Raw genomic sequence first — 27,133 nt, 5'->3', positions numbered from 1 at the left:
ATAATTTAATTTATCAAAGTATTAAATGATACCCAATGAAAAAGCGCTCGATGGCGCTCGAATTTTTGGAATTAGGTATATTCTAATCCGAACCGTCTCTTTGGGATACCCGACAGAAGAACTATAAAAATCGCAGTGTATCTACTACACATCGATTTTTATGTCGGATCAAACAAAATTTATCATTTCCAAGTATAATAGATGATTTGAAAAAGAAAAAAGAATCCTTGATGAATTATTACAGAAACCATATTATATATTAATTAACTAATATTTTTGCTGCGGTAAATACCAATTATTACCGGCATATCTAGGTAAACTCTAGTGTAACCACACCAGTTCATGCATTAATTTAGACGGTAATTTAATGCCATAATTATTGCGGTAACAGCCCGGTAGACGGTAAGGTAGTGTGGCCGTAGCATAAGACGGATACCATTCCAAAATATCAAACATGCTGAACGATAATAATCAAGTTTTCACTTCTGCCTGCACTCCCGGAGTGCAACCCGTCTTTTTTTTAAATAGGCTCGAAAAGTATTAACGTTTTGGTACAGCCGGAAAATATTTACTCAAATGTAGTATTTCGGGGTCTTGGTAAATAGGTACGAGTAGAACTTAATCAGCCCATTCACTGCTGGTTCAACAAGCTGGTCTTGAACTAGAACTGAAAATATTATTAGAGATTATGTATTTAAAATTAATTAGTTGATAGGTACAATCTTAGAGGTACAATATTTAGAAACAAAACAATCTCGTGGAATAGATTCCCACTAGATTGCAATCCGTCTAAATATTATTATATCATAAATGGTAACTTAATGTTTGATTTTGAAGCATAATTTTAACGCATTATTTTAAAGATAAATAGTGTATGTACCAATTTTAAACCGTTAAATTGTGGTTAAATTGTGAAATGGGGATTGGATATACTAGGTTCGGTTTATTTAAAATTTCAAAAATAAGATCTTTCTTCGATATTGTTCGACGGATTGCAATCTCGTGAGTCGCGAGTAATATTATAACTTATAATCTACCCTGTGTGCTGTGAAACTACGAATTTTACGTGAATTTTACAATCTCACGGAGACATCCTGAGACATTTCGTCTTTTTTTATGTATCTATGAGTCATGAATATTGTCTGTCTAACTTTATATGGCAACCAGTCGGAAAACGTCAATGTCATCAGTCATTTAGGTACCGTAGACAATCTCAAAACAAACGTGCCACAAAAAATTAAAGTATTCGACCTAGACTAGTATTTATTAATCAAAAAAAAGACTTTTATAAATGAAAAATGGCTGTACGGCCTCAGCGCATACATGACGGTGGAATTGTGGAACGTAGATTGCGGCCGATTTACGGTAATGAACAAAAATAACCTCCTATGCATTTGTATACTTCACCCGTAGGTACCCCGGCAACAATAATTCAGTTTGTGTTTTTCGATTTTAGATTGGTTGGACAATGGAAATAATAAAAAAGCATTGCAAGAAGCGGAAAAAGTGCTCAAGAAGAGCCCTACGCTGCAGGCGGCTAGAGCTTTGAAGGCACTTGCTCTATTAAGGTTAGGAAAGGCTTCCGAATGCCATGCAGTTCTTGACGCTCTGGTTGAAGAGAAACCTAGTGACGATACTACATTACAAGCGATGACTATATCTTATAGGGAGTCACACCAATGTAAGTTATATTCTTGATTTACCTGGAGTCTGATAATTCTGAAAATAAGCCATATTTACACACATTAACGTTGGTAGGTATTACATTTTTACATACATACTTTACTTTTATAATCTCAATTATCAAATAATATGTAATATTGATGTTATAAAGATAACTCACTTGTTATATCATTGTTATGATGTTTAAGAATAATATTAGATTTATGAAGAGAGTATGATTATGACCATTATTCTTTTCATTGGATGGTTCCGAAATATATTTATGTTTGTTTCTAAAATTTTAATTTACTTTTAAAGTCTTATATACAGCTACATAGAGCATGTATACAGCTGCATACATAATACTATATACAGCTTAAAAAGGGAGCATAAAAAATGCTATAAGATACTTATAAATTCACTATTCACATACAATCAAAAACAAAAATAAAAAATACAGTAATATTTATTTTTATATCTGGTTCTTTAATACAGTAATATATATTTATTTACTCCATTGACAATCTGGTTCTTCATATAGTACCCAAGGTATGTGAGATCTACGAAGCAGCAGTGAAGGTGGATCCAACGAATGAGGAGCTGTTCTCCCACCTGTTCATGTCTTATGTTCGAATCGGAGACCACAGGTCGCAGCAGAGGACTGCTATGGCTTTGTATAAGTTTGCTCCAAAGAACCCATACTATTTTTGGGCTGTTATGAGCATTGTTTTGCAGGTTTGTTTTATTAGTAACTTAATAAATTAGATAACATAAATATGTTTTGTATAATACTTGTTTAATTAAGTTAATAAAGTAATTTATTAAGTAATTTTACATTAAGGCTATATGAGATGCCAGTGAAGGTCAACATATTATATATAGTTTTTGCACATAATCTTTATATTGAAATGAAAGTTATATAAAAAATGCATAGTTGCAGTGGATTTTAATTTGTTTGCTTACCTCCTTATCCTAATTTTAAAATAATAAATCTTTTACAGGCAAAGACAGCCGATGATAGTACAAAAAGAAATATTCTTCTGGCCCTTGCTCAACGAATGATAGAAAACTTTATAACTGAGAACAAAATGGAAGCAGAACAGGAGGCCCGTTTGTATATTATGATTCTAGAACTGCAAGAGAAATGGGGAGATATTCTAAAGTTCATTGAGAGCCCTCTCTACTCTCAACTAGTGCCTGGTTCAATGTCTCAAGCTTGTATTCCTTACTTTAAGAAGATAGGAGAATGGAGAAGATTAAATTTACTCTGCAAAGACTTATTGTGGGACAACCAAGATCGGTGGGACTTTTATATGCCATATTTCGATTCTGTCTTCCAATTAATGAAAAAACAGAGTGCGGAGAGTGAAAACTCCGTCGACGACACTCCGGAGAAGTGTCACGAATTTATTTGTTCGATAGTAGAAAGTATGTCGTCTGGTCGAATGCTACGGGGACCCTATTTAGCTAGGTTAGAATTGTGGAAACGTTTGGCGCAGGGTGGTGACCCTACGTCGTTACTGGGCAGCGGGGTAGCGTTATGTCTTCAATATTTAAGAGTATTTGCTAATAAAACGTGTGCTGTGCCTGATCTAAAACCGTATCTGTCCATGTTACCCCAGAAAGAGAGAGAGGAACATAGCCGAGACTTTTTGACTTGTTTAGGATATGATGAGAATAGTGAACCTGATAATGTAAGTAAATATTTATTATTACATGCATGTTTTAAAATCAAAATCAATGAAATTTATGTAGCTAAATTACACAGCAACTAAATAAGAATTTTAAAATCATAAAATATTCTTCTTTTATATTGTTTTCAAGATTTCTTAATAACTAGATCACTTCAAACTTGTACTTGCATTACACTTAAAGATATCAAAATTTTACGCTCTATCATATACTTATAGATAAATGACATCCAACGCCACGTGTCTTGCCTCTCTGCATGGAGGCTGACAGCGGCAAGTGGTACACCAGAAGAAAATATAAATATAGCGAACCTATTAAGACGTCATTACTTGCGGTGCTTAGAAAAGGGGCTTGTTACGGCCACTCTGACTGAATTCTGTGCTGCCGATACGTATGGGACGTTAGCTGCGCATCATTATTTCTATGCTGGTAAGAAAATTCAGCTACTGTAATATAATTCGTTATTTTAAACTCTCTCTCTCTTCTACTTTAGTATAATAATAAAATATTTCTAGAATCTCATTCAATAAATGTAGGATAATAAAAAATTCAAGGTTTATAATATACATTTTCGGTTGATACATCTCATTTGTAGAAGCTTTTCCTATTTCGAACTAGATGGCGTTGTGTGCAAATCCAGTAATTCTACTACAAAGTATACAGAATGAAATTTATACTTTTAAAAAGGATAAATAAAATCATTTTGACGATTTATATATTTTATTTGATAACAATTAAAATATATTATTTGAGCAAATTTATTGATGATGATGATGAATGATCTGATTTTTTTTTTTTTTTTTTTTTTTTTTTTTCCCGTTTAATCTGCAATCAGTCGCAAGACTATAAGCAGATGTGTTGCCTGCGCGAGGTTATGTAGACGACGAGACCAGCGTCTCGTCTGTCTTCTAGAAAACATCCTTCCTTTTCAGCCTTTTGGTCATAGGGGAAGGTTTTACGAGTTCATGGGCAAGGGGGTTGGGGTGACGCGACAGGCGGTCGGCATATCTATTTTTAAATTTGTCAATTTCAGCTTGAACGGTCGGTACATTCAGATATTCATGGATCTCCACATTTCTGGTAAACCAGGGGGCGCTTGTGATGGTACGCAGTATGTGATTCTGGATACGTTGAATGCACATAATGTTACTTTTACTGGCAGTTCCCCACAATGGGACACCATAGGTCCAGATAGGTTTTAAAACGGTGTTGTAGATTAACAGCTTATTATCCACAGACAGGACAGAGTTTCTTCCCATAAGCCAATACAGGTTGCGAAACTTAAAATTTATTTCGTCTCGTTTCTTTTTGATGTGGGTGGCCCAGGTGAGTCTTCGGTCTAGGTTGAAGCCCAAGTATTTAACATGTTCGCTATCCGTCAGCACATCATCACCAAATTTGACTGGGGGGCAGTTGCCTCTCCTTAAGGTGAATGTAATATGGTGTGACTTCTGAGCACTTGCACGGATGCGCCACTTCCTCATCCATTCGCAGGTAGCATCCAGTAATCGTTGAAGCTTATTACTTGCCGCTATTGGAATATCATCTCTAGCAAGGTAGGCTACATCATCAGCATAAGTTGCAACGGTTACGTCACTAGCTACTGGTAAGTCAGCAGTAAATAAGTTGTAAAGAACAGGGCCGAGAACAGAGCCTTGTGGAACGCCGGCATGTATTTGGCGAAGTGAGGATCTATCATCTCTCTGTTTCACTCGAAAGAGTCTCCCTTCGAGGTAGGACTCGATGATAAGAAAAAGAGAGTGAGGTAGTTTATCTTTCACTTTGCATAGTAAGCCCTTGTGCCACACTCTGTCGAACGCTTGTTGGACATCCAGAAAAGCCGCCGAGCAATATTGGTTCATTTCAAAGCAGCGTCTGATCTCTTGGTGGACCCGGTGCATCTGCTCTATGGTGGAGTGCTGCTTTCGAAATCCAAATTGATGACTAGGAACAAGATCACAGTTGTCCATATGCTCCATCAAGCGTACTACGAATATCTTCTCCCATAGTTTCGAGAGAACCGGTGTCAGGCTAATGGGACGGTACGAAGCAGCCTCATGGGGAGATTTTCCAGGTTTGTGGATCATGATGATTTCCGAAATTTTCCATATCTTCGGAAAATACGACAATCTGAGAATCGCATTGAATAGGGAAGCTAGAAATGTTATGCACTTGCGAGGTAAGTTTTTTAAATGTTTTGGAGTGATCAAATCAAAACCAGGAGCCTTGTTGGAATTCAGTCTTCTTATTTCGCGAGCGATTTCTTTTGGTGATGCGGGTTTAAGTGGTAAGCAGAGCTGAAGATCCTGACTGAGTATGTCGATCACATCAGGTTCGTCGCTACCATCATTCGGCTTGAAAACATTCTCTAGATGATTTGCAAATGCTTCTGCTTTTTCAGCGTCGGTTCGCGCCCATGAATTTGAGGACTTGATGGGATGCAGATGTTCTTGTGGCCTTTTATTGGTTTTAATAGCTTTCCAGAGCGAAGCATCTCCCTTTCCTTGCGGTGACATTCTTTCTATAGTATTGCGAAAGCTGGAGTTTGCAGAATCTAGTAAAAGCTGCTTTAATTGTTTTGCAGATTTATTAAAGGCAGTCTTATCGGTTGGATGGTGAGATTGCTGCCAGATACGTCGTAATCGCCTTTTCTCTAAGAGTTTTGTCTTGATGACTGTAGATTGGGATGCCGTCAATGGGGGATATGTTATGCAAGGTGAGTTTTTCCATGAAGAGACCTGGATCAGATTTGTAAAGGACTCACAAGCGTTGTCAACATCTTCTGGGGTCTTCATGGAAATGTTAAGTTTAATGTTTTCCTCCAAGAAGCTACGAAACCCTTGCCAGTCAGTTTTATGATTATACAAGGCATCTGTCTGCTCGACGTGAATGACAGAAGTACTCAAGGTAAGAATAACCGGTGTATGATCGGATGAACCATCCAGACTCGATTCCACAGAGGTGTAAAGATGGCTGACTCCCTTCGTTACGAAAAAGTCTAGAATGATCTGATAACAACTGTTATATGCTAAGAGCAAAAGTACACCATGTCAATTCTTACTTACTTCTAATTTATTCTTTAGCTACTGTATTTACCATTAGACTATAGCAAAACATATATGATTTATATTTCACAGTGTTTACAGTTTGTTATTTTGTTTCAGCCGTTGAACAAGAGAATCCAGCTCCCATAATAGAAGCGTTAAATCTCTTGGAATTAGTGCTTCACCACTCTCCGGCCAACTTCCATGCTAAATTGTTGCTTATATCCTTATACCATATATTAGGTAAGAGTTTAATTTTATAATTTTTGTTTATCTAAATTTCTAGAAATAGGATTATTTAGTGGTATTTTGGCGTATTATTTTAAAAGTATGTTACATCTAGTTTTACACTTACTTGCCTTATTTAAAAAGCAGGTGTTTAGCGTCGCATCAAAGATTTTCTAAATTTTTTTTTCTTAATGATGGGCGTATCGAGAGCCGCGTTATCTCTTTTCGTTTCAAATGTAATTCACCAGCAACCCTATATAAATGATCTACAGTTATTCCATAAAAACTATTATAACATTGTAGGTATTGATTCAAAATGCATAAACAACGGACCAAAATACTCGGATCCACTTTCAGATTACTTCTATTTGCTTCCGTTTGTACCAGGTAACGCATTAGCAGCGGATACCATATATAACAAGCTAGAAGTGAAGCACATACAGCTGGTGTCGTTAGGCTGGTTACACGCGGCGCGGCTCGCCCCCGCGCTGGCGCCGGCGCGCGCGCTGCGGCTGCTCGCCGACACGTGCGCCTTCCACAAGCACCACGCCAAGGACGTGAGTACACACAGCTGGTGTCGTTAGGCCGTTTTCAGATAGAAAGCTGGAAACTTATAAGCGCTTACCGGCGCTTGATAGCGCTGGTTCGTTCTATACGAAGGAAGCAAGTTGAAACAGACCAAGACAAAATTTATATGGCAGCGCCCAGCGCTGACCAGCTCGTGTAGAAGCTTGTCGGAACTTGACAACGCCGTTCAACGCTTATCGGCGCGTGTTCATATATTTTCCTGCGCTGTCAAGCGCCGGTAAGCGCTTATAAGTTTCCAGCTTTCTTTCTGCATACGCCCTTAGGCTGGTTACACGCGGCGCGGCTCGCCCCCGAGCTGTTTCTTCCACATACACCAATTCTACTAGGTTCTTGTGCAGTGCTGGTACGTATGAATGTGTGAGTGAGTATACGCACATATGCACACGCGTCTACGCACGCAAACACGTACAAACCTATACACCGACACATTTCTCTGCATCGCAAGTGAAACGTTTCACCTGTACACAAACATACATAGTCGCAATCACACTCACACTCGCAAAAATATTTGAATGAATTTTATTATGTCGAGACGAAGAAAAAAGAAAAGCGATGGAAATTTAAATAGAAAAACGACTCTGATGCAAGTTAAATGATTGTGAACAAAGCTCTTGTTACAAACATGAACAATGGACATACACCAATAAAAAAGCTACAGTTAACCAGTCAACATGAACACATAATTATTTTGGTGCCAAAATGGTCATCAGCGTAAGCTACAAAGAAAGTTTCTACGTCACTGATTTTCAGGGACGAACGACGACGACGACTTGAAGCAATTTTACTATTTAGCTAGTCGTTGAGTTAAACAATTTTAGTTCCATTTATAAGTCACCATATCGAAGAGACTAACATAAGTTTGTCCAAAAGGTAAGAAAAACATCATAATAATATACATGTTATGACTTGTGTGCACCAACCAAAAGACAGACAAGGAAAATTAAAAACCGCATCCATCCTATTTTCCTTCCTAACAATTGTTTTTTTCAGTGCAAAATTATATGATACTAGAGGTCCGCCCCGGCTTCGCCCGTGGTACATATTTCGCAATAAAAGGTATCCTATGTCCTTTCTCGGGTATCAAAATATCTCCATACCAAATTTCATGCAAATTGGTTCCGTAGTTAAGGCGTGATTGAGTAACAGACAGACAGACAGAGTTACTTTCGCATTTATAATATTAGTATGGATTATGTGTCAAAGATGTGCCTTATTAATCTTACCTTTTTTTACACACATAGATGTTTGATAAATAAGGCATTATGAAATTGCGAACGTTTTTTTAATGAAATGATCATTTAATTTATCTTAAATCAACGCCAACGAGCCTTTGTCAGTCTTGTCACTTGAATCCAGCTCGAAGGACCACTGAATATACAAATAACAAGCCTACTACTATACTAGTATATTACTAACTACGTACCTACTTTTAAAATGTTGATGCTGAGCAGACGAACAGTGAAAATTTTTAGCTTTTAAACATTATAACAAGTCGAACAATAAGCTATTTAAAAAAAAGACGGGTTGCACTCCGGGAGTGCCGGCAGAAGTGAAAACTTGATTATTAACGTTCAGCATGTTTGATATTTTGGAATGGTATCCGTCTTACGCATGGAATATAAGGGCTAAAAAAAAAAACATCCGTCTTACGCTTTTTCGATCAGGCCACGTGTCCTGACGCGAGTTTAAGATTTTATACCCAACGCCGCTAAAGAAGTTTTCACTTCAATAACGTAAGCGAAACATATATTAGACGCATCGTATATGTTACATTTACATCGAGTTATCCTTACTCAAATAAATGTCTTGGCCCTTGATAAATGATAATAGACGTTTCAAATTTTAATTTCTATTTACTGGTAATAATTATGTTTTCTTATTCTTTTTTTTTGGTTAAGTGGAGTAACAAAAAAAATATATAAATTTAAAATGTAGGGGGTCTAACAGAGGCTATTTTATTGATAAAACGGATCTATCTAAATGCCCACCGCACCGCGCACTATTCAATTATTATAATCAACAGGTGTTTCGGCAACATATGATAGAAATATTCTTGATTATTTATTTTCAAAAATGTACGTTCCTGATTCCTTCCGTAAAACGGAAATCAGGTGGGTTGATATACTTATGTATGGTCTTGTCAATTATTTTCATAACTGTATCGTATCAAAGGGCATACAAAAATTTAGTACCGATTCTGTCGACTGGTTGAGCAGTCGAGTCGCGCGGTTATTTATTATTTTTATTACATTATAATTAAATGTGAATTAAACGCTATTAAAATATAAAAAAATATATTTAATTGAAAATGATATAAGATTGACAGTTATTGTAATGAATAAAATCATTGGTGAGTATTTTAAAAACAAAATAAAACAACGATTACGGACCTTTAAATAGATTAAAATAATTAATTATCCTAAAAACCGGTAATAAGTGTAGTTTTTGGTTTTCGGGACTCGTTATGGCTTAAGTATAGGTAACCTCTTGAAATGTACTATATTGGACATTCAAACTACTTTTACTTACTGCGATAAAAAAAGGTTGAAAACAACTGGATAAAGTATTGATTTATTTGGCTTTGGCTATTTGAGGAAGAACCTTACGCCTCTCTACGACCTCATTTGGTTGCTACGCAGAAATAATTGCCTACGCCCTTCGTCTTCGTGTTTAAAAATATTTGTTGAATTGAAATAATATTATATTGCATATTATTTTTTGGCAGTGCGATAATAGTCCACATAGGTTTACTTTCTTTCAATAATAATATAATTAAAGGTCACCGTAAAATTAGTATTTTCAACGATAAGTTCAATTTATTTAATATTTTTTAATCGACTTCAAAAAAGGAGGAGGTTCTCGATTCGACTACCGATATTTTTTTGTAGGCTTGTTGGTTTGATTCTTTTTTATCGTTCCGAACCTCAAAAGGAAAAAACGGAACGATCACGTTGTTGTCCGTCCGTCTGTCTGTCAACACCCTTTTCTCAGGAACACACGGATGTATGAAGCTGAACTGAAATTTATACTGTAAGCTCAAGTCTACGGTAAATTAAACTTAAAAGCCTACGCAATCTAAAAACACAGCCGTTTATCACGGAATCAAAACCTACAGGGTACTTCCCGTGAGCACAGTCTTGAAATTTTGTAAAAAGTAACGTTTTATAGCACAGGTTAAGGAAAATTGCTAAAAGCATAAATTGAAAGTTACAAAATAATAAAGTGTGATTTGCCATGTGGCTCTCGACACCATAATGGAAAAATGACATCGAAGCACTTTCAATTATAAATGTAGATACTAGCTGTGCCCCGCGGTTTTACCCGCATTGCTCCGCTCCTATAGGTCTTAGCGTGATGATATATTATAGGTAGATAAATGGGCTATCGAACACTATTGTAATTTTTCAAATCGGACCGGTAGTTCCTGAGATAAGCGCGTTCAAACAAACAAACTCTTCAGCTTTATAATATTAGTATAGATAATATATTTTTTTCAATCAAATGACTATCTTTATAGTTATTTGACAGAGGCTATACAATTTACGTTATCGTTTTCCATTCTCCCATCGCCCTTTTCATTTTTCCTTATAGGGATTCCAATATTAGGGAGTATCAATGAGTGTGTGCTATACCTGTACATCGTCTACACTTTTGTAGGTAGGTACTAATTGCATGTCCGCTGCAAGCAGCTAATAAATTAGGCACGATCAAATTGCGATTGAGGGGACGGGATTTATATAGCTATATAAGATGTGATGTCGTGTTGTTGCCCGGGGGATAGATATTGATTTTTTGTTTATTCTGTCGAGACGTTTGATCTCTACGATACCTGTATACAATATAATATTTCTGTTATGATTCGAATTAAATTCGTTGATTTGAGTCGCATTTGCAATGTACTGAGTTTTTAATATTGATTTTAGAGACGGTGTTTACAGAAAGAGCCATCTTTTCAGATGTAAAATAAATTGTTGTTGTTTCTCGTATTTAATTATTCCCTTCGCCCACGGTCAAAAACGCTATCCCCTATTTCTACTCTTTAGATGTCAATTTTTTTTAAGTAGCATATGTTTGATCCTGTTTCTTCAATTATGCATGTTCATTTCATGATCATGGTGATGGGCTTAGCTTTGCAATCGTGACAAACAGACTGAACTGAATTTATAATATTAGGGGCGGTAAGGAATAGCGAGTAACGTACGTCTATGCTTTAACACCTTTACTGAATTTATTTAATTATCTCTATACTAGACGGAACTAGACTGCTTATAAACAAACATATGATGTATCTTGGCGTAATAAACTATATCTGCATTGCGAATACATGTAAGGAAGCGTTTTATCACATATTTTGACCTGATACTCTCACTTATAAAGAACAGCAAAGACCCAGCCATAAATTTTTGTTCGAATTTTTTTTAAAGACTGATCTCAACCCACAGAGCGTGGAGCAAGTGACATACGCGTACAAGTTCGGAACATTCGAGAAGGTCGCCGAAGTGTGGGAGTGGGGCGCGCGGATTGAGGCGTGCGCGTGGTGCGCGGCGTGCGGGCGGGACCGCGCGCTGCTCGCGCTGTTGGCGGGCCCGCAGCCGCTGCAGCCGCTGCACCGCTTGCCGCACGCGCCGACGTGAGTATACTAGCTAGGGGAGAGGGCTGAAGCGCTTTTGGATGCGAATATATTCTTCATAGAGAATCGGGGGACAGGGTTAGCACTGTAGCGCTTCAAGTGGACATTTTACTATAATCTCTGTGTTATACGGTGTTATAGGGACAGCGCTGAAGTGCTTCAAATGTGCTTATAATAATAGTATTTCTGAGGTTTTAACATGATAAGGGGGATTAAGGGGCGCTAAAGCGTATAAAGAAGGTAGTTTATATATTAACTACATGGGTATATGCTATACAGTAGAACTCCAATTATCCGAATTAATGGGGACCGGGACCCATTCGGATAATCAAATATTCGGATAATCGGATTTTTTTTTAAATTTGCAATTGGAGAGAATAAAAGCTACGTTATGATATTGCACTATATTTTTATTGAATTAAATGAAAGAAACATGAAATTTTCACATGTTTTAAATATATAAATAAAATGTACCTACTTATGTACAAGTTTAGAAATAAAAATCATTGTTATTTAAACATCTCAAGTCAGTATAGGCACAAAAAGTCAAGTCAAGACTTGACGCGCAAACACTGGCTTCGCGGGGGGAAGAATAATAGCGCACTTTGACTTTTTTTGGACAATTTTTTGTGATTCGGATAATCGGCGATTCGGATAGTCGGAGTTCGGATAATTGGAGTTCTACTGTATTATATAGATATAGCGATGAAGCACTTCATGTAGAGATATTTATATTTATAAATATTAATGTTATGTTCTACACCCCCGACCCATTTCTTTATTCCCACCCCAATTCATTTCCTTATCCTTAAAAGATGAGCAACGTCTTATTGGCGACATCACGCGAACCACCAGCTCAGATACCCGCCATGATATAAAAAAAACGAAGTAAAACATAAAGCTTATTTAAGTAAAAGTCAACAGAAACAGAAAATTACATTGATATTTGTAGGTCTAAAATTAGTAACACAATATTTTATCTCGTGAAAATATGTATTCCAATAAGGAAAATTTCTTAGCCAGTACCATTTTATCTCGACCTACGCCCATGTCCGTTATGAATAGATGATCGATAAATGTTTGGACGCAGGCGTAATATGCGATACAGGTACAATATTCTAGACTTTTCGAATTTGTCCTTCGAATCCCCGGGGCTCTGATATCAATCATTTGCGCATGTGCCGCCCATATTTCATGTACTGTACTGCTCCATAACTCCATATGTGCAAAGTTTTCCATTGCCATCTCAATAATTAAATAGCGGACGTGATTTGTAGTCAGTTTCCGTCGGTACATTAATATTGATGGACATGTCATGTTGGTCGTCCGGTCTGGGCCAACAATGGCAGTGTCTTGCTTTTGCTATCGCGTTTAATTCGGTTTTCGTGTGTGTTTGTTTAATTCGTTATAGGTTTTAGTGAAATAATTGAGCATCTCACATTATATGGTGAGTAAATTTATAATTTTTAGAGAAAATATCTCTAGTTAGTCGAGTTCTAGGGAGGTTTCGAATTTTTCATTGTTCTTTAAATAAAGATTTATTATTTTTCTTCTTTACATTATTTTTCGGTAAATCTTATGGTTTCTCGTTCTTAAAACTATGCGTATGGATCTTTAAAATTTGTTTATTTTTTTAATTTAAACTGTAAAAGAAAAACTTAAAACCAAATATGGTTGCGGAAGGCATTTAGAATTTTCAAAAACTACCCTCCTTTTCGTAGAAAAGTTTGATTAAATTTATTAGTCATAGATTTTTGCGAATTTATTTTTATGTGCTGTAGCGAAGCCATTACTGAATCTGTGCAAAGTTTTCAATTTTTAGTTTAATAAAATATGGACATGACTTAGAGACAGTTTTCGAAGTTTCATCGATCGTTCGTTTGATACCAGCCTTTGCATGATTATACAGGGTGTCCCAAAAAGTATGGATGAACTGAAGCCAGGAGGTAGAGGACCTAGAGGGCTATCCGAATCACCCCCATGTATGTTATGCGATTTTTCGTAGTTTCGGAGTTATGACTCTTTTTTCAATTTTTCACTTATCGCCGAGTACGATGAGATTTTGACTCATGGTGACGTCAATTATTTCGGTAGATGCTTGATTTTTTTTTTGTGTGCTAAGCTGAAAGATAGGCCAATTCAGTATGGTAACATTTACTGACGTAAGATCTTTGAATGGAATAAAAAAAAGAATAAAATGCCAAGAAAGATAAAATCACCCAGTAAGTTCACAACTTCAAAGGCCCGTAAAAAAATAAAATCACATAAAAAAAGTTTTCCGTTTGGCTTTTAAAAACTTGCTCTATCCATCAGGTAGCTACCCTAAAAATTTAATTTTATTATTCAGAAGGCTTCAATCGAAAAATTGAAATCTAAATGTGGTAAGTGCAAAAATTTAATTAACATGATGATTAATAAAAACAAATTAAAACCAATAGCAAGGTGTTTAATTACCAGAATTTTTTAAAATAACCCCGCTGTTGGTCAATGCAAGTGCGACATCACCGTAAAAAGTGGTATTTTAAAATGTCTGAATGCCCTTTTATCATTTTTAATGGTTTCTTTTGCTACCATGAATTTCGGGGTTATTTCGTCCAAATTGTGGCTTTCTCTCGTTTTTGTAGTATTCCCTCGGAAAAAAATCAATGGGATTTATGTCTGGGGACCGTGTAGGCCAGGCTTTAAGGCAGGTGTCACCGACGCATGCGCAGGCTGCAACGACCAATCCATCTTTCAGGGTATCTTTGCTCTTTAGCCTGGCCTACACGGTCCCCAGACATAAATCCCATTGATTTTTTTCCGAGGGAATACTACAAAAACGAGAGAAAGCCACAATTTGGACGAAATAACCCCGAAATTCATAGTAGCAAAAGAAACCATTAAAAATGATAAAAGGGCATTCAGACATTTTAAAATACCACTTTTTACGGTGATGTCGCACTTGCATTGACCAACAGCGGGGTTATTTTAAAAATTTCTGGTAATTAAACACCTTGTAAATGGTTTTAATTTGTTTTTATTAATCATCATGTTAATTAAATTTTTGCACTTACCACATTTAGATTTCAATTTTTCGATTGAAGCCTTCTGAATAATAAAATTAAATTTTTAGGGTAGCTACCTGATGGATAGAGCAAGTTTTTAAAAGCCAAACGGAAAACTTTTTTTATGTGATTTTACTTTTTTACGGGCCCTTGAAGTTGTGAACTTACTGGGTGATTTTATCTTTCTTGGCATTTAATTCTTTTTTTTATTCCATTCAAAGATCTTACGACAGTAAATGTTACCATACTGAATTGGCCTATCTTTCAGCTTAGCACACAAAAAAAAATCAAGCATCTACCGCAATAATTGACGTCACCATGAGTCAAAATCTCATCGTACTCGGCGATAAGTGAAAAATTGAAAAAAGAATCATAACTCCGAAACTACGAAAAATCGCATAACATACATGAGGGTGATTTGGATAGCCCTCTAGGTCCTCTACCTCCTGGCTTCAGTTCATCCATACTTTTTGGGACACCCTGTATATCATATATGGTATCATCTATCATATGTAGTAACATAGCAGTTACTAATTTAAAAGTTATGTCCAAAATGTTATTACGATGTTATATTTCTTGTTGTTCATAAAATGTTAAAGGGTAAAATGTTAACGTTATAATAATAATAACTATTCACATGCCGTGTTCGGATTACAAAGAAAAGGACTACAATGATATTTGGTTTGTAACGGTACCCCTTACACGGTTATAACACATATTTATTCAATTTCAACTCGTTGTACTTTATGTCCGCCATTTTGTGTGCGTTCCCTTTGTCGGCGGCCATTTTGTAAGAGGCTGAAGTGACAATTATTACGCAATACGCAGTTGTTGTTTATACAACAATTGAATAATGCCATATATCTATATCTTTTATCTTAGCAAAGTCTATAAATAGCAAACAATTATCTGTTATTTTTTGCCTTAAGTATGAAATATAATTTTCATAAAATTCATGTCCTTTGCGTCTACTGCGCATGCACGTCCGCCATTTTAATTTCGTCCTTTGCAACTGCACATGAGCAAAGCTCGGCATCGATTGCAATGCTAGATAAGTACATGCAGACTTGATTTACAGCCAGTTTATCGCGACCCATGAATATTGATGGACATGTAATAGTGGTCACCCGGGTTGGACCATTTTGAACTTTAGTGTTGTGACTATAGTGACTATAGTTTGTGAATCAAGTGCTTTAGTGGTTTAAATTGGGACCAGTCTTAAGTTGAGTTGATATTTGATAAATGATTTTAATTTATTAAGCAACCATAGGTGATTTCAATCCCTTTATAACTAGTTTTTGATAGTTTCATTTCTATCAGTGAGTTTTGAAGCCCTTTATGATGATTCAAAAAAATTTAATATATATATTATCTCCATCTAATTCGATAATTCTTTTGTTTCATTATATTAGTTTGAAATCTTTTATCCGGACGCAATAGTGATGCTTGCTAGTTGGATATGGGCTTGCTATCGTATTTTTTATCGAATTTAAAAATACAATGACGTTTCAAACGCTTTAAATGGAATATAATATAATACATCGTCTTGTTGTTGAACTACTACAGTTATGCAAAACTGCAATCGATCGCTATTTCCTAAATTTATAATCCTAAAGTGATGAAAAAAATCCATTAAAAATATCCGCCATTTTGAAAAATTTTCGATCGATAATAACCTGAGCGCAGGCGCAGAGGCCAACTGTCAGCTCCAAACACATTTTCTTTGTCCTTTGTGGCTATTTCTATTATTACATGCTGTCAGCGATGAAAATGGCGAACGAAGCTTTGTTAATAATACGCAATATTAATTTTTTTACACTTTCGATTTTCCCGCCCCTTTGTTTCCTTTGTCTTTAAACCAGTTCATCAAATTTCTCGGGTTTCTGAAATTTGTCTCCGCCCATATTGTAAAATTCGGAATTGAGACAGTTTCAATAAAGCATTTGTAAACGGATTTTCTTTTTTTCTTTTCTTTCTTTCAATATTGAATGTTAAATCATATTGAATTTTAAATAATTGGATTTCCCGGGCATACACCACTGCGCATGTCCGTCTGTTAGAACCACAATGCAACTGCACATGTGCAGAATTTGCGATCGATTACAGTCTCCATAAGATGTAGGCAGATATTGCGTGATAACCTTTTAAATTCGAAACGCATACAATGCAACGAATATTGTGAATTATCGCGTGTCCTTATTATTTTATTCAAGTTAGATTTACACGTTTTGATAATGAACACTTTGAATACATTAAAAATGATTATTCGTTTTTAATTTGCAATCTCTAAGCTAAACATGTTACACTTTGCGAGGTCACCACAAGACTGCCGTGACTGTCGCCATAATGCTGAATTTATACATGGCTAAGGAGACTCATGTTCATTTTCTCCAAGACGTTTTTTTTGGTGTAATATTTTGTATTGCAAATTGCAATATTGATTATCTATTTCTTTTCAAAAACGTAACGTTATAATTTTTTATGATTACATATTAAGAATAACTTTTTCCTTTTAAATTTATTTTTAAAATTTGTTATTCTCTACTAGTAACTTTAGGTACGCACAGAAAAATGCTAGTTTCGGGATAAAATATTCATTGACACGTAGTCTCGATCGTTTTCGATGTCAAAAACAATATACAAAAGATTCCAATTGGGCATTATGTTTTGTCCTAATACGCCCACGGTGTCCGCCATTTTGAATTTATGGATGCAACTGCACATGTGCAGGGTTTCGAATCGATGGAAGAAAGCGCGCAAGCGTGTTGTAATATCTAGTGCATTCACCTGTTGAGCAGTCAGTCATTCAAACGTCATGGGCTTTAGATGTCCTTTAAGCACTTAAATCTAAAATTTTGTTGAGCCTTTTCATTTTAATTCGGTTTTTGATAATTTGAAATGCGCAGGCCTGATTTAGTTTCAAATTTAGTCGTTTCGAATGAGTTTTAGGTAGAGTGCATTGTTTTACAATAAATAAATTTATAATGGCATTGTATTGCAATTGTGTATCTGCAAAGATCAGATATTCAGAATTAGTAGACATTACGTGATGATGTGAAGTGACAATAATGTGAAATCAGTGTCTCTTGGATATTTCCATGTAAGTGTTATTAAATATTTTCAAAATAGTCATTAAACTGTTAAATCTTTATTTTATGGAGTTGATAGATTCTTGAAATAATTATTTGAATATTGATTTTTTTTCTAGAAAATTTAGCAATTTTGACTTCAGTTAATCCTTCCTTTGCAAATCCGATCCTTTTCAAATTTCATCGGTATAAAATTAGTTTTCGTTTCGGAGTAAACATGGCCACACCTGTATCCTGTCATATAGCAGGCTGCAAGCCAATGCAATAGATAAACAAGAACGCGCAGGCCCAGTAATATATGTCTCCATTGCAATATTGATAAATTAATAATATCTAGCGCACTTATTAGTTATTACTTCCACTGCGTAGGTATAGCCGCCATCTTGGCTTCACATGCGCAATATTATGCGCAAGTGTATCTAACGTCACGTACACGAATATATTCTAATACGCAACTTTACTGCGCAGCTTTGTCCGCCATATTGCATTTTGCAATCGATAATAACGTGTAACTCAAACGTTTTAGATGTTCAACAATTCCACATCTGTAACGGAATACACTTTTATTGAAAACGTATATTCGTATGTACCTATAGTGCAACATTAACATTATGCCTCAAAAATAAATACATTTTTCGGTACAATACACAATTTATTTATAAATTAACTTGATTTGAAACACTTATACAACGAGCGTGGTCGCCCCTCGCGCGTACACTGGCGCGCAGTGGCTACAAAAATGTGTCAAGTGGTCTCAACAAACGCGATCAGTCTGCGCAAATTCTTATTGGATAAAGGAATTAATGCTATGCCGCAGTTACACATTCGCGCGAATAAAGAGGCGAATAACGAACACGATTCTGTAAACGCGGTATAATGCGGTAAAATATGCAATTTCGTTATAATTTATTAATTTGACTCGCTATTTGCACGAATGTGTAAACGCTATTCGCAGGAATGAAATGATTTTTATGGTACAAACACACGTATAATATAATCATTTTAAATAAATTTAAAGAATAAAATTAAACGCTAGAGGCGAAAAAAAATACTTGCGTATTATGCGTGTTGTAAAATTCAAGCATATGTATTCTCTCATGAACAGTTTATGAAAACACCGTTCATACATTTTTTAATGATGATGATGTGATGCCATGAGAAAAAATATCAAAATGTTAATGTTTTTTTCCCTGTTAAAATTTTACAGACTTTCTTTCTCTCTGTAAATGCATCCGCCATGTTGCATAGTGCAACTGCACATGCGCAAAGTCCGAATCGATAGTCACTAACGCGCGGGCGTAATAGAGATCCACCTAAATAATATAGACGGGTATTTTAAATTCGATTTTCAAATTTTGTTGAATTATAACGTTTCTTTCTTGTATATCCGCCATATTGTATTTTGAAATTTTAAATTTACAAATCATACAGGTAATATGGATAGAGTAGTGGTACAAGGTGGCCGAGACAAATGGCAATACGCTTTTCATTTATTCCAAATGTACAAATTTCACATCTATCAAAATTGTTCAAAGCTTTACTGAAAATAAAATTATTGGCAATACTTGAATAATGAAATACACTTAGATTACAAAATAAAATACAGATGGAGCATGTCAATCATTCATCGCCCTTGTCAAAGAAAATACGAAATCAAAAACGAATACGTTCCTCCGCTAGTGCTATAGCGATTCTAGTGTCATGCAATACGTCAAAAGGGGTTTGATATTTTAGTAAAAAAATGCTGTCTTGTGATATTAAAACGCTGTAAAACTTGTTACCGAAAACAAACAAAAAGATAAAACATCGTTTTACAGATTTTCTGTAGATTATTTGGCTTATTTAATTTTGTATACAAATAATAATTTTACAAATACGAAGGAATTCAAAACTTCAACGTATGCTGCCAGTATTTTGAAAATGAATTTGCCATTTTTAGGGGTAAAATGGTTAAAAGATATTCGGGGTAGTGCTGTTGGATTTTTCGATCGTGAATGTGATTATTTGTATAGTGCAATAAAAGTTCATGGTCATTATTAGATTATTTTAAAAAGCATTATACATTTTTTTGTTACTTTTATAAAAAGCGTCGTTTTCGCTTGCGATTTAATTCATGTGAACACATGATGGATATGATGAAAATAAAATGTCCCGCATTCTCGACTAAAAACTACCGCTATTCGCATTCATATGTTTTGAAAAATATAAACTTTTTTTAATGTAATTTATTTAATAAATTTAATGTAATTTATTTAATAAATTTAATGTAATTTATTTAATAAAAATTGAATAAAATTATTTTGTCCATGTATAACTTTAGTAGATACTAGATAGGTGATAAAATAATTTTTACAATATTATAAAATAATATCAAAAACCCGAATTTATATTAAAATAAAAATTAAAACATGACTGCTAATAGGTAATTTATGTAGCCTACGTCACTACCACCACAGCTACCTTCATAATTCAGATGATTGCAATGACACCTCACAAGTCACAACTCAAAATCGATCCAACAGTTTATACTGCAGGGCGTGTCAAAGAAATATTATACATACATACCTACACTCGAAAAACATAACCCTCTTTCTTCCGTAGTCGGGCAAAAATTTGGGAAATTTTTCATTATCTGGTAACATAACACGCACACAGAAGCACCGTGTACGTACAGTGCAACGGCGAAATGACAGCACACATAGCTTTATGGAAATGACGATAAATTATTCGGTTTAGTTCGGCAACGCTCCATCTGTCTTTTATTTTGTAATCTAAGGAAATACATATGATTATGTGGGTAATCATGAGTCAATGCTTTATCTAAAATAGATCAACTATTATTCTGCCACTGATCTTTTCATCTCTCTACTTACGCATGCACAGTTAGCGCGAAAAATCTGAAATAAAATATAATGTCAAAGGTAGGAGGTATCAGGTAGTTAACCAAAGTTTTTTGTGGCCATATGCTTCTGCACTTCTAAAACATTTTTATGTCTTATTACTTATATGTCTAGGTGAAAATAAGGTATAAGGATCCCTATTTTTGAGACTTCGCTGTTTTTCTGTGCGTGTGTCTTAACTTATAGCCAATTCAATAAAAATATTTGGCCGTTTATGCTGCAAATTCTCGCAAAATTCGACATTATAAAAAAAATGCGGTCTGATTCATCAGTTTTTTATTTTGGATTGATATTGATATCGACAACACATACACGCTTTAAATATTCACCGAATCATTAGAATTTTGAAAAAAAGATATTAAAACGTTACTTTATTGAAGTTTTTGCACGTTATTGAAAATAAACGACGGACATTTTTTTTGTTAATACATATAAGAAAAGAAAACGAAAGCTATGTACAAAGGACAGCTTTTTCGAGTATAAAAGATGTATTTTAAAATATTTATAAGTACCTTAATATTGCGATTAAAAGGGGCCATTCAAAGAAAAAAAACTTGAAAGGTGTCAAGGGACACCCGGATAGAACGAAGTTACTAAAATAACTGCCTTGCTTTCTATGTGACAGACAGACAGACACGCGCAAGCCGCACAGCTTACAACTGCATATAGCAAAAACTAGCCCCCTTTCGATAAGGAACTTTGTTCTTGTTTTATCCAACAAATAGTTCCAGATTTGTAAATAGTTCTATACATCTTAAGGCTTTTACATGCGCTAATAACCTTTACCATACTTGACGGATCTCAAACCTCTCCCGCTGCACCTTCTTTTTTCCTCGCATTTTGTATTTAAAAAGATACTAATCAGTGAAACAAAATATCCTCGTCAGGGACTGTTGTGTAACTGATAATTTATTAAACATAAAATTTTCAGAGCTCTAAGTCAGCAGGTTACGAAGTTTATAGAGTATTTGCGATACTCTTTGCGATACTTGCGATTGATTATTAACTTTGGAAAAAATTCCTCGCGAGCAATTAAAGATCAAAGACCATCCTATTTTATATATTTTTTTCGGTATTGTGCTTTATGTTGTACCAGACTTTATAGAGGTTGAACATAGTCGAAATTGCCGGGTAGCGCCTTAATACAAAACTGGCACTCGGGGACTGCCGCGGTAAAGCTATTGCATAGCATGCCTTCAAGCCACACCTCCGAGCCCGTTGGAGTGGGGAGCGTGAGGTTTTTTCGTTACGGAGTTTCTGGATTCGGTCCCCGCGCTCAAGGCCCGCGATAGAAGCTATGCAATATCTTAAAAAAAAATAGAATATTCTAGAAGAATTATCTTTGCGCAGTGACAACCGCGACCTGAACGCGATAGTGAGCTGGTGCGGCGAGGAAGCGGAGCGGGAGCAGAGGAAGGCGCGCTCGTTCGAGCGGGACGTCGCGTATCTGAGGCTCAAGGATGGGCTGCTGTCTGCTATAGGTGGGTTTATATTAACTTATTTATTTGGAGAATACACATTGCATAGGTACACTTACAAAGCTGACTAACTTATGGAATAGATCGGTAATATTGTTTATAATAGTCATTTTCAAAATTTCAATTCTGTCTGCAATAGGTGAGCTTTTTTATATGGAAAGGATTATTCATAGAGTCCTTTTCAACACTTCAACTTATTACCTTTGTTTTGTTTTTCATTCGATCGAGTTACTCTAATTTGATACAAATTTAATTTTCTTTCCCTCATCCAAAGTTTTTTTATTTATTATTTTACGCATAATGATCTTTTTTTATTAGAATGCGCGCTTTAAAACACTTATAAACCTCGTCTCTAATTGAAGAATATGCCGTTTAGCAAATTGTCCTACAACTATAATGATCGCAAAATAAACAAACGTTATATTCAGGATTATATTAATTATTCTTATTCACAAATATCAAAGTATAACCATCTCCATTGTTACAGCACTATGCATAGAGTGCGCGGACAACCGCAGCATGGAAGAAAAGAGCGCTCAGTTTGAAGAACTGCGCGTTTGTATCGCGGCGTTCGGTGAAGCGCTCGACACGTGCCGCGGCGTGTACGGCGCGTGTGACCCGCTCAGTGTGTGCGCGCCCTTACCCTCGAGGATTATAGGTGGGTTCCATTTGGTATAGTTCTACATTGGTGCTATCGCAAATATGGTTGATAGAATGTTGCTGAATGAAATTTAAAGATACATTTTTAGCGTGAATTTTTTGAAGTGAAAACTTCTTTAGCGGCGTTGAGCACTTTTTCTGTAATGGGTGTAAAATCTTAAACTCGCGTCAGGACACGTGACCTGATCGAAAAAGCGTAAGACGGATGGATATCAAACATGCTCAACGTTAATAATCAAGTTTTCACTTCTGCCGGCACTCCCGGAGTGCAACCTGTCTTTTTTTTAACAGCAATAATCAAAATGTAGTTGATAGTATTAATTTCTCATGTGATTGATAACTTAACAGATTAAATTATTGTTAATAAGTACTGACTACTTTATATTACACATATATTTCACTCATGTTTATGAGCGTAATTATTTATTTGAATTATTTTTTATTTGAAATTTCACTGTCCTGTTTTTTTACAGCGACAGGATTAATCGGACATTAAAATTTAAAGTCCTTGACGGTGTTATGTGAATTTATTACAATGAGCCAACATATTGCTTGTTCAATTTCAGCATTATGAATCATAATGAAACCACAAGACATTACTCTGTATCATAAATTACAGTTAATTTATTAAGGCTCATTATCAGCTGTACATCGATGAATTAGCATAAAAAATACACAAACATTATATGTAGTACATGTTGGACAATCAATAAAAAATGAGCACTACACTACACTATAAAAATTCATAACAACACAGAGTTATAACTATATCGTCCACACAGCGTTCGTGACGTCGCCGGTTCCATACCGGGAGTTGTACACGAGCACACTGTGCGTGGTGTGTGAAGTGTGCGCCGGGTCACACGAGCGGGCACACACCGCGGCAGAACGCGCGCGCCGAGCGCTGGCCGCCTCGCGGGAACACCTCGCGGTGTACGCGCGCCCTAACCTCTGGCGGAACAGAGACGCGCTCGAGTTCTATTCCAACTATCTAGAAGTAAGATATATAAGATATATACACATACATAGGTCTAAGACTTTACAGCATGACTATTGCGCCAGCGAATTTTTAACTAATAAGATTTGTATGATGTGTGCGTAATTTATATTTATAAGATTTTATTGTGTGTGTTTTTCACGACATTTACACTGACATGCATTCACACCACATTATTTTTTTGTTGTACAATGAGATCAATGACATTTACATGATTATGTTCGGAGCGGGAGGCCGTCGTGCGCCCACATTTTCGGTCCATCATCTCTTTTATATATGTTCGAACGCTATCTGGAAGAGATGATCGATTGGATGTTTGTGCGCCATCTCGTCGTGGAGGAAAAAGAAGAGACGCCATTTTAACTGTCCACATGTGCAAGACATGTAAGACAGGACAGTGCAAGCAAGTTCCAATTCACATTTTCACTTATGTGTACCCCTGAACCCTGTTGAGATTTATTTTTTGTTTTTTGAAGGTTTTTGAAGTGAAAACTTCTTTAGCGGCGTTGAGCACTTTTTTTGTAATGAGTATAAAATCTTAAACTCGCGTCAGGACACGTGACCTGATCGAAAAAGCGTAAGACGGATACCATTCCAAAATATCAAACATGCTCAACGTAAATAATCAAGTTTTCACTTCTGCCGGCACTCCCCCAGTGCAACTCGTCTTTTTTTATTATTTTTGTATCACCCTGTGGATGTCGTGTTGTCGTTTATGTTAGATATAAGTGCGCTGATTTGTTGCGAATTATCTGTCCTTTCTCCTTGAATGATGAAAACTTTCCAACAAGCAATAACCAATTGAGAGAAATAAACTTGTCAACACACTTTTCAGTAATTATAATTATTGACATTTGTCCATGGCAACGTAACAGTATAGAACCATCAATAGATCCGTTTGATGTCTTAGATTATTCCCAAAATAAAAACCGGCCAAGTGCGAGTCGTACTCGCGCACCGAGGGCTCCGAACAAACCTATTTTTGATTATGTTTTAGCAATTTTTCCTTTATCTGTGCCATAAGACCTTGCTTTTAACCATATTCCAAGACTTCGTTTTCACGGGAAGTAGGTTTTGAATTTTTGAATCCCTTGCGAATGTCGAAATTTGCGAAAACTTGCAGCATAAACAGCTGTATCTTTTGATTGTGTTGGCCTATAAATTTGATTTTTATACATCTTAAAGAGACCGTAGACTTGAGTATTCAATATAAATTTCAGCTTGATATCTCCACGCGCTCCTGAGGAAAATTGCCTGTTTTAACAGACAAATAGACAGACAGACAGACAGACGGATAAAAAAGTGATTTTTTTTTCCTTTTGAGGAACCCTAAAACATATGTCTCACATTTCCTCTCTATTGGTTATATGCTTGATGCAAATTTATGATGCTTCTTGATGTTGTGTATAAAAAGAATTTGTATACAATTTATTTATTTATTTATAATTACTCATACATCGATTTATATTTCTACCTGGACAAGTTTCAATATAAGTTGTATGATTATTAATTATGTTGTCTAGTATTGCAACAGTTTCTTTTTTATTTTATATATTCGATTTATCTATAAAATTAACTGTTACTCTCTAATTTATACAATTAATACAAATAAATTTGTTCTAGAATATATAATGTTATTGTAAAAGTCCGTTCATTGATAAGGATTTACAGTAGTTATCGGGTTTTTACAGTAACAAATACATTCGTAGACATCTATACTGTAATAATATATTCTGTTGTATATTTATAAATATATTATGTAACGTATATAATAAATTATACAAAATTAAAGTCTACATATGTACCTGCTATGCTACGATCACTAATTATTACTACTACTACTTTTAATACACTAAATAAACATAATTAGAATTGTTATTATTTTAACTCTGTAAACTAACTATGGTTTTTTGTTGGAACTAAACATACATACTCTTATAGCGTAATTATTAGCGTATTTACACACTATCTATTTATAACATATAAGCGAAATATTACCAATGCACGCATATCAAAATATTACCATAATTATTATTATTAATATAATATATTATAGGGTATGTTTTATCGAATAGTACCTACATAGAATGGCGTCATATTGGCAGCAATACATTATAAAAAAACACCTAAGTATATGTATGTATTAGGTGTTTACATTGTGGTAGTTTATAATAAGAAATGTGGCAACACTCAAAATCATTGCTGCCAACATAACGCTATTTATTAGATGAAATTTACTTTATCTGCCATGCTAATTACAACTGATATCATCCATTATTTTTTCACATTGAATTTACTTTTTAAACCATAATTATATTTAATTATTATTCGCGAATTTATCATTATCACATTTGTATTTGCATCTTATTTTTGCATGTTTGTTTTTACACATCAATGTATTATGAACGTGCAAGTTACCAGCTTATAAATGAAATATGTGAACTTATTATATTTGTTTACTCAAATCTGCTATCGTTACAGTTCATAGGCGTCATCACGTTTCTATTGGGCGTATGCAACGAGTTCATTGCGCCCGCCAACGCGAAGAAAAGTAAGAAGAAAACTAGTCAGTCGCCGGAACAAATTAAAACTATCGAAGTACTGAACCAGCTCAACGATCAAGTCCAGCAAACGATCGCCCAACTTGAAGACATCTTCGAGAATTGGCCCAAATTCAACTACGACACTTCGCTAGAAGACGAATTTGCCAAACTAAACATAACCAACAAATATCAGAGCCCCGTCGAACAAAAATTAAACACTGGCATGGATGACGTTCTCACGGACGTGAAAAATATTTTAAAGAAAAAATCGAAATACCTAAAGAGTTTGCAATAGTGGCCTTACATGTTGTGCATAATGTTATTTTCATAATACATATCTCGTCAATACTCCGTTTGGGCTAGTGTCATAAAGGTTATTTTGCATCTCGCTCAGTTCCTACCCGTGGTAGCGTGTGCGAGCGAGACGACTACATACGCTTTAACAATATGTTATCAACGAGTCATTAATATTGATGTTTGCATTTCGTTTTAATGGAAACTTATTTATGTAAATTTATAAATAGAATATGATATTCATAGGTGTACTTATACAATTTAATAAAACTGGAACCTCAAAA

General features: G+C 35.3%; 1 protein-coding gene and 1 long non-coding RNA gene across 2 annotated transcripts in view; one reads left to right on the top strand and one right to left on the bottom strand.

The window, feature by feature from the left end:
* Positions 1–27,133, bottom strand: part of LOC149478710 (uncharacterized) — a 124,260-nt gene that overhangs the window by 8,356 nt on the left and 88,771 nt on the right. The window lies entirely within an intron of this gene.
* On the top strand, positions 1,189–27,133 carry psidin (phagocyte signaling impaired). Its single transcript, XM_089709039.1, has 12 exons — positions 1,189–1,365; positions 1,457–1,681; positions 2,204–2,397; positions 2,664–3,356; positions 3,573–3,783; positions 6,519–6,641; positions 7,014–7,183; positions 11,657–11,844; positions 22,228–22,358; positions 22,843–23,013; positions 23,798–24,012; positions 26,494–27,133. Exons 1-12 carry the CDS (start codon positions 1,299–1,301, stop codon positions 26,848–26,850), a joined length of 2,745 nt encoding a protein of 914 aa, XP_089565165.1. The 5' UTR covers positions 1,189–1,298; the 3' UTR covers positions 26,851–27,133.

This window comes from Colias philodice, chromosome 21, assembly GCF_061535455.1.
Source record: "Colias philodice isolate Cphi_HAF_F1 chromosome 21, ilColPhil1 Martin Lab GWU primary, whole genome shotgun sequence".
NCBI classification, from domain to species: domain Eukaryota; kingdom Metazoa; phylum Arthropoda; class Insecta; order Lepidoptera; family Pieridae; genus Colias; species Colias philodice.
This window is presented reverse-complemented; position numbering and strand designations above follow the sequence as displayed.